Source organism: Ceratosolen solmsi, unplaced genomic scaffold (assembly GCF_000503995.2).
Source record: "Ceratosolen solmsi marchali unplaced genomic scaffold, CerSol_1.0 scaffold26, whole genome shotgun sequence".
Taxonomy (NCBI): Eukaryota; Metazoa; Arthropoda; class Insecta; order Hymenoptera; family Agaonidae; genus Ceratosolen; species Ceratosolen solmsi.
This window is the reverse complement of record NW_011948442.1, coordinates 1,909,389-1,918,743: the sequence shown is the minus strand read 5'-3', so window position 1 is coordinate 1,918,743 and position 9,355 is coordinate 1,909,389. Positions and strand designations below refer to the sequence as shown.

Below are 9,355 nucleotides of genomic sequence, written 5' to 3'. Positions count from 1 at the left end.
TGTCATCAAATAAATAACAGAATAAACAGCATATACATCAGCGATATTTATATTGTATTATTATAATATCCCTTCCACTTGTGACCTTCCATCGCTATCACACAACACCCGTGGTCTCTGAGTTGTCAACGGCATCAATTTGTATCCTTCGAACCGGCCTTGGTAAAACAAGCCGGAATGGCGAATGCATTTTGTACACATAAAAATTAAATGTTTTATCTTTGTATTTTTTTAAATTTAAATTTTTTATATTACTTTTATCTATAGTACATCTTTGCAAATTAAAAATTTATTATATCAATTAAAACACTATTATAATATCATACATGTTATTACTCGATCATAGTAAGTTATTTTATTACAAATTTTTAATTTTAAATAATGTTTGAAAAATTTTCATTAAAATTAGTTTACTTATTATAGATTTTTTTTCAGATACTGTGAGTTAGTTTTATTATATGACAGAGAAACCAAATAATTCAAAATCATGAATTTTACTATATGATAACTTAACTCCTTTTAAATTTATACTAGAAAGTATTGATCGAGTTTTTATTCATATATAATCTCTTTCCGTCCTTTTATATAATTTGTACTTCTACAGAAAATGCTGAAAACCTCTAAAAATGTAATATTTTACTTCTACAATTCAATTTATAAATATGTATAATTAATTTTTTTTACATTAATTCATCAAAACTGTCTAATAATAGAGTACCGGGCTAGGAGGGCCAAATATCTACAGTTAGGTGTAAACTCCCAGATGGTGGAAGGGAGGATTGCGGGCAAGTGGACGGGATAGTGCATGTACTCAATAATAAATAGCATTGGTATTTGTTTTAGTTTATTGCGATAATTGCATTAGTTGTATTATAATGATTTTTAGTTTATGCTTGAATGCCTTCGTTTCTTGAGTTTTGCATTGCTATTGCCACAGAGCTGTAATGTGCGTTGCATGTACAGGTAGAAGGGCGTAACCTTCTGATCCTCTATATGTAATGCACGCGGTGGTGGAGTTATACACGTAGAAGAACAAGGTCATAAACCCCCGCGCTTCTTCGTGTAGTGACACGTGGCAGTTGCTTGGTATTGCCTTGTTATTGTCTTATTGTTTACCTTGTAGACTCTGCAGGTTGTGCTCTTGGTGGCACTTCATCTTAGTCTGCAGATATTGCCGCGTACGGCGCCTCGTAAGTCTCTCTTGTGGGAACTAAACTTGCCCCTTATGCGTTTGCAGATTGTGTGAGCTTGGTCGGTACTATAGTTCTTTGTCTTGTGAGGCATATTATGTATTATTATTGTTATTAAGGAATGGAACTTTTACCTTGTGAGTTCTGCAGATTTTGTGCTCTTGATGTGAGCTAGTGATGTCTGCAGGTTGTGCCTCGTGCGGCAGCTTGTAGTTTATGTTTTGTGTTTTTCTGGCTATACCTCGTATTGTTTGCTGAATTTGCCTCGAGCGGCTCCTTATCGGTTGTGATTATATTGTGCATTGTGCACCACTGTTTACTTGTTCCCTTTTCCTTGTCTTGCACTGCTGCGAGTGTATGATTTGATTTGCACTTATCTTGCACTTGTTATGAGTTGGATATGACTAGGCCTTGCCTCTTAATCGGCCTTTACTGTGTATGTCTACATCCTTGTTATTTAACGTTCCTTTCGAGAAGAAGCCTTTCCGGCTTCTCTTGTGAGAAGAGAGTTATGTGCGCCTTGCTGGCGTCTTTCTTAAAAGCATTCTCGGCCACCGGTTGGTCCTTATGAATTTCCTTCTTCTTGGCGTTTCCAATAATAGCGCCTCTTTTTGGACGTCTCCAATTGAATTGATTCTTTCATTATTGGTGGCTCCAATCAGAGCCATATATAATTCAATTACATACAGTTTTTAAATAAAAAGATGATACTTATAAAAATCGATTAATAAAAGTGAAAAAATATATCTATTTTATATTTAATAATGCTTATATTAATAAGTTTTAATATTCACATTTCAGTGTGAAAATTTAGATAATGTCATTGATTTGACAAAAAAAAGCTAATGTCAGCGACGTATGTAAAAGTATGAAGCAGCAACTATTAATTCTTGTTGAATGGGCAAAATACATACCTGCATTTGGAGAATTGGCATTGGATGATCAAATTGCACTCTTAAAAGCAAATGCAGGTGAACATCTTTTTTTGGGTGTTGCCAGACGCAGTATGCATTTGAAAGATATCCTTCTACTTGGAAATAATTGTATTATAGTTAAATATTTTAGTAAGTTACATGACCAAATTTGGAATATTGAATGTACGACCCATTTTATAAAGAACACAAAATAAATAATATTTAATTGTTCATAATAAATAAATAATAAATCAATAAAATTGAATGAAGATATTTATTCTTTTCATATAAATATTATGTATGATTTATAAATTAATCCATTTAATGTTAACTTTTTAATTATAAAAAATAAAAATAAAATAAAATTATAATTTGTTCGAATATATAAACTATTTATGATATTCTTTATTCTTTCTTTTGTGATGAAATAGTAGAGATATAAATAGATAATTGATATGAACATTAATTCAAATTATTCATCTAAGAAAAAAAGTAAACTTCTCCAAGTATTCATGTATCGTTTAAGAAAATACTGCATGTCCATATTCCGAGTTACTTTGCATTTAATTGATTTTACTTTTTTTTACTGAATGTTAAAAATAAATATAGAAACAGCTTCTTAAATTAATGTTAATATATTATGTTTTTAATGTTAATATAATATTCGTACACCTTTGCCATATGATTTCTTGGTCAGCGATTACATACATCAATTGTTGGTGTCAGAGTTAAAAGAAAAAATACGTTTTTTACATGATGATAATTTCATATTGTTCAGGATTGAAGTACTTTCCAAGACCTTTGGCTTTCGGAATTTGTAAATATTTAATTCCGATAATTCTGGAATATTCTAAAGCTTTGTTTTCGAACGTCATATAACGTATATCCGGTCTCCGCATAGAAACGTCGGTTGGAATTCTCCGACTTTCTAAAGTTTTGCTTTTCTGGAATTCTCGAAACTTCTAAAACTTTAGCCTCGAACGTCCTGAACAGTTTTCCGCATAGCAGCACCTAACAATTGTTGCTAGATTCAAGCTGCCACTCGAACATTTAAAGTAAATACGTGTCGAAGAAGGGCTGCATTGTCAGAGCTACCACGAAGGTAACACGTTGTCTAATTGTTCAAGAAGAATTCAAAAACACTGTGATACAATATAATACTGTTGAGCACTATCAAAGTGAGATAGTAGCAATCTCTATGGCTAAGAAAATGGATCTACAAGCATCATGCAAAGGCATTCTCTAAGTATATAACTGCAGACAGCAAGTCCAAGCGTACAAGCCGGTCACAGATAATCAACCATCAGTGCACTTAGTAACAATTAGTGTCATTACACTTAATATCCGTGAGTGCTATTACACTCGCTTCAATCAGTCCCCTTCCACGCAGAAGCAATTAGTTCCAATGCACTTAGAATCAATCAGTGCCATTGCATTCAGAATCAATAAGTGCCATAGTACTCACTAACAATCGGTGCCATATTGAGGTATTGAACCATTTATTCACCCTTACAGACCACATAACATCAAGAAGAGACTCGCAATAAGACACCACCAAGTAGCACTACACTAAGGAATCGATCTCTCACTTCTCAGTGTGATAACCCATTACAAAGCGCAGCACGTCAAGAGGATCCGGAGATTGACGACCTCCTACCTCGACGTGTAGTGCATGCTACTACCTTTTTAAAGAAATAGAATAATTATTACAAAAAGTCACATTTTATATTATTCACTAAATTTTATATTGTTTTATTATTATATTCTATAGTTATTATAAGAAGAAAAATAATATAAAAATTATTGTCAAGCAACAACAATAAATGTATTTGTACACAATGTATTCGCCATTCCGGCTTGTTTTACCAAGGCCGGTTCGAAGGATACAAATTGATGCCGTTGACAACTCAGAGACCACGGGTGTTGTGTGATAGCGATGGAAGGTCACAAGTGGAAGGGATATTATAATAATACAATATAAATATGGTTGATGTATAAGTTGTTTATTCTGTTATTTATTTGATGACAAGGCTTGACTAGTATTACTATTATTATTATTAATTATTGAAATAACTCTTGTCGTAGATTAATGTACACTCATCTATGCAGCGTGATGAGTTGAATATGAGCGCAGAATGACGCGAAGTTGGATTCGTCGACATTCGCGTTGTTTGGATGAGACGTGCGTAGTTGAGTTTATGGTTGTAATGGAGAAGGACACATGTAACTGTTGTTACTTGAGGGATATACTCGTAGCGTAGCAAGCGTACCTTGTCCTGATATTGGCGTACTGCAATAAATTCAGATGGAAGTAAGAGTTTGAAGGGCTTTTACCTCATGAAGGATACGGCTACTTGTTGTGTCTTCTGCGAGCGTTGAATGGCACGCATTCATAAGCGTCAAACTTTGAACTAGGAGAGGGTAAGGCCGGCAGAGCTCTATAGTTAATTAAGAGCCTAGTCGTCTCTTGGTCTTATTGGCAAGAAGAACTCTCGTTGTTGCTGACGCATCTGGCGACAGCATGACAACTTGGAGGCAGCGGGAAGGGGGGAATAAGTCCGCTCGCACATAATGCTTGAAGTAATAACAGAGCGGAACGAATTCGTATAGATGTGTAACTGAGTGGGTTTTTCCCGGTTTATTGCATTGTTTTTCCAGTTGTTTTATGACACTATTGCTAGATAGTTGCGATCAAGAAAGTTTTGAAATCTAAACATAAGTTTTACGATGTTGCTTAGCTAGATTTTATATTGCATTAAAAAAGGTCTCGCAATCTCGAACAGTGTTTGTAACTTATTAATATGCAATTTTTAATTAATTTTTAAATTAGCATTAAACGTATAAAGCCATTCAATAAAATAACAAAAACATCATTTTTATGTAAAAATATAATATTTTTAAGAAAATATCGTGATATTTATTATAATTATACTGCCTTGAAACAAAAATTGAGCAAAAATGTATATGTGATTTTTGTTCTTTAATTTTTTTTGGGCAATAATATTATTTATGATACAAAAATATTTAAAAAATCTTATTTTGAGTTTATTTCACGGAGTTCAGAATTCCAGTCTCCCGGTGGTCGAAAGACCAAAATAGTTGGATTAGACCATATCCAACATTTTACTGGTGGAACTGTGTGAATAAGTGAGAGGTTAATGCTTCAATTCAGTATTCAACATAATTGCTTTTCGTGCTATTTACTGAGTACTAATTTACAAATACACAATTATGATTCTACGTTGGTGCTGAGAATCGCTGGATTTTGCCGTTCTTTATTGGTTTTTTCACGTGGAGTTAGCATGTATTGTAAGTCGAGGTTGGAGGTTGTCAATCTTCGAGTCCTCTTGGTGTAGTGCGTAAATCATTGACGCTCCTTGTATAGTACCGCGTTTCATGTTTTAAATTCGAGTCTCCTCTTGATGTATAAATATAATGATTCAATATCTCAATGTATCCAGAATGCAGTACAGAATGTAGTGGCGTCTTGGTTCTGTTGTAATACAGAAATTCTTACAAACGCATTACAAAGAAAAATTACAAACGCAATCTATTCCATTTATTCCTATTTAAAGTATTAAAATACTATTTTGATATATACACACACATATATATGTATATACATATATATTTATTTATATATTTACTCATATACATATGATTAATAGAATCATTAATACTTATAACTTAAAAGTGAAAATATAATATCTAAAATGAAAATGAAAGCTCTTTATTCCTAAATTCAATATTGTTGTATTAAAAATACATAAATAATAAAATCATTTATTTTCTCGTACCGTTATAGATATTGGCAACAATAAAGTTTTATTATTTTAGATGCAAAAGGATTAAGTGATATAAATGCAAATAAAAAAATTCGGCATCATATACAAACTAATCTAGAAGATTATATAAATGACCATCAATATAATAATAGGGGTCGTTTTGGTGAAATTTTATTAACACTACCTGCTTTACAGTCAATACAGCAAATGATTGACCAAATTAAATTTGTTAGATTACTTGGTGTTACTCATATCGATAGCTTATTACAAGAAATGTTATTAGGAAGTTCAATAACTGATTTTAACGTAGCTAACCAATTATTTAATACGACAAACAGTAATACTTATAATATTAATCGCATTTCCACACAAACTAATAATGTATTATTGGAATGTCATTTAAAACTCTAAAGAACATAATATTGCGATTTGAATATTATATGTAGTTAAATGATATTATCTCCTGCTTATTTTTGTGAAACCATGAATCATGAACCATGAAAGTGAAACTTTCTAGTGTAAATACAGTTCCAGTTACTTTTATCATATTTATCTGAAGAAAGTTTAATGAAATACAGAACTCGTTTTACAAAATGTTGATTCTATATATATGTGTGAATTCAGTCCCATTAATAAATTGTATATAAAAAAATTGTTATACGGTATTTTACAAGTTTTTAAAAATTTTTAAAATTTATAACTGTCTGGGATCAGACTAAAAGCCTCCCTGTGATGGTGGATGGAGGCTTGCTGGCAAGTGGAAGGGACAATGCAATAATTCAACACTGCCTTTGAATGTAGTATCTTTCCCTTTATTGAATAAAATAAATATAATAAATAGTCAGTGGTCTATGGATGTCGAATTGAATGTATGATACAATGAATAGATGAGAGTTTCTTCAATTAATATGAGCGACAAGAATCCTGTAAGTGTATTCTTGGTAGCTTGCTGCTTGATTCTCCTACTCGTAGTTATAAACTAGTGGTGGGAGTGGGAAACTCGCGCTGATACGGGACAGCGATAGTGCCGCCTTTGTCGTTGGCGTCAAGAACTGCAGCGGTTGAGTGGCGGACGCCTGTGAGACGTCACTGATAAGGGGCAGCGTGGTTCTCCCGTTGCCACTGGCGAGATGAACGCTGTAGCGATTTGGTGGAGGGAGAATATCCGTGTCGTCACTGCTTGACGTGTGGGAGGATTCCTCGTACCGTATACCACGCATTAGTATTGCTGCTTACTTAGTTGTTGGGAGCCGTGTATTAGTGATCCGTAAGAACGTGTATAATAGCGTAGCTTACGTGTGTGGAGTCGATCTCAGTTGCATTGATGGTACGTAAAAACGTGTGTAATGGCGTGGCTTGCGTGTGTTAAGGTCGATCTCTGTAGCAGCGTTGGTAGGCCGAGTGAGCTTGGCTTCCGTTGAACGGTAGTCGATCTCTGCAGTGTTGAATAGCCGAAACTAGTGGCTTACGTTGAGCTGGAGCCGATCTGTAGACCTCGATCTGTAGGACGGCGATCCGATCTTGATGAATGCTTGATTGAACTAGTAAGAGAGCGAGAGCGTCAAGCGCGTCTCCTTAAATATCCTAGCACAGGCTTGCGATTCCGGTGAATTCTGGATCACTCTTGTCATGCTGATTGTTAGAGTGACGTCACTAGAGTTTAGCCTTGGAGAGTTCGTCGGCCTTTGTTAGTCGGAATTGTAATGTAATATTCGACTATTTTGAGTCGTGAAGTTTCCCGATTTCGTAGAATTGTGTTTATGACTCGGCGCGCAAATTTTCTACCCAAGCACAGGTGTTTTTACCTCTCCTACTTTGTTTACTGCGTAAAATTGCTGTAAACCGTAACAGTAAATAATATTAATTTTGAGTTTGTTATTGTTTATTTTATTGGTTAGTAGATCGATTTTGTAAAAGCATGTATTACATTGGATATTATATATTATTTTAGAAAATAAAAATTAATTCATTTTTTAAATTCTATTTGTTTATTTTATATTCTTTACAATACGATTTCTTTCTTTTATTAAACAACCGAGAAAATACTTATCGCAATGAAATTGAATATCAAAAGCTTAAGTGCAGAAAAAAATTTATTATAAACTACTACCTAGCAAAATAATTGATAACAATATTAGCCACGTATATTAAATTTTTAATAATTATATATAAACTTATCTCGGATGCTACAATAGTGCAGGAACAGGATCGTGACACTAACTACAAAATAACAAGTAAATAAAAGAAAACAAACCGAATACATCTTTTATCATCCAAATTTACAATTACTTGACATACAAATTTATTAATAAAGAAACAATAAAAATTGACAAATGTATTTTTAGTAAAACCAATGTTTCTTATTTGTTAAATATTATAATAATATTACACCGTTGTTGAGAGAGAGAATTATTCTATTGTAGTGGATAGGGTGGTTCCTTGTGTTCTTTATTATCTTAGATTCTATGGATATTACTGTGTATCTTGTAATTGAGGTTGTGCTGATGTTGTAAATATCAGCCGGTGTAGTCAATCATACTCATGAGGTAGCATGAGAAGATGGTGTTTAAAATAAAATATGCTCTGTAGAGAGAATGATAATACCGAGCGTAGTTTAAAAATCAATTATGTTTTTAATTATGATGGGAGCAGTTGAAAACTAGTCATACGCAAGAATCATAAATAAGAAACCTTCGAGCTTTGAAGGACTCGATGACAATGTATTTGTAGTTGATTATTCTATAAACTATTGTCTTGTGAGGCTGTACCGTGTTCGATGTTAGTTCGAAAGAGCGTACTCTTTCCCTATTTGAAGGGCTGTACGGTGTTTGAAGTGTTAATGCGAGAGAGCGTACTGTGTTCTTATCGACTCGATCGAAGTTTTCTTAAAATTTATTTGCGAGTGTGATAGCTTATTTAATGATAATATAAAGAGATGTACCTTGTAAATAACATATAACGTATGTTGATTTACAGCGTGGCTGGTGTGCCTCTTTTGATTACGATACCAATTGGCTTCTCTGTAAAATCACTACCTGATTTTGCTGATTCTTTTTAATAATGCGCGTGTATCTTTAGATTGATAGCCGAACGTGCAGCCACGTATCGTCGTCACAATATATACTAAAACACTGAGTGATAATAATAGTTAAGTGAACGCGAGGTAGAATTACAATGAGTGTATAAGCCTTTGAATACACGCACGAATCGAAGGCTTGATCATTCCTGGCTGCTGAAGATGCGGCCACGTATAAACCTTTTGAATACGCGCACGAACCCAAGGCTTGATCGTTCCGTGGCGGCTCTGCTGAAAATACCGACCCTTCCATGGCGGTCCTGCTGAAGGCAGACCGAGACCCGTGCCATGGCTTCTTCTGGTAGAGGGTTAGATCGGTTCATTGTAGTTTCAACTAGTTATCAGTTCAGTAAGAGGTAGCTTCAGCGAGGGTGGTTCAGCAAGAGAGCG

At 33.9% G+C, this 9,355-nt stretch overlaps 1 protein-coding gene across 1 annotated transcript; it reads left to right on the top strand.

Annotated features, from left to right (window-relative positions):
* Positions 1–2,028: 2,028 nt before the first annotated feature.
* On the top strand, positions 2,029–6,684 carry Hnf4 (Hepatocyte nuclear factor 4; the record flags this gene model as incomplete). Its single annotated transcript, XM_011504109.1, has 3 exons — positions 2,029–2,254; positions 5,942–6,195; positions 6,604–6,684. Coding segments are annotated over 3 exons (561 nt in total), but the record flags the coding sequence as incomplete, so codon positions are not given.
* Between the last annotated feature and the right edge of the window lie 2,671 nt (positions 6,685–9,355).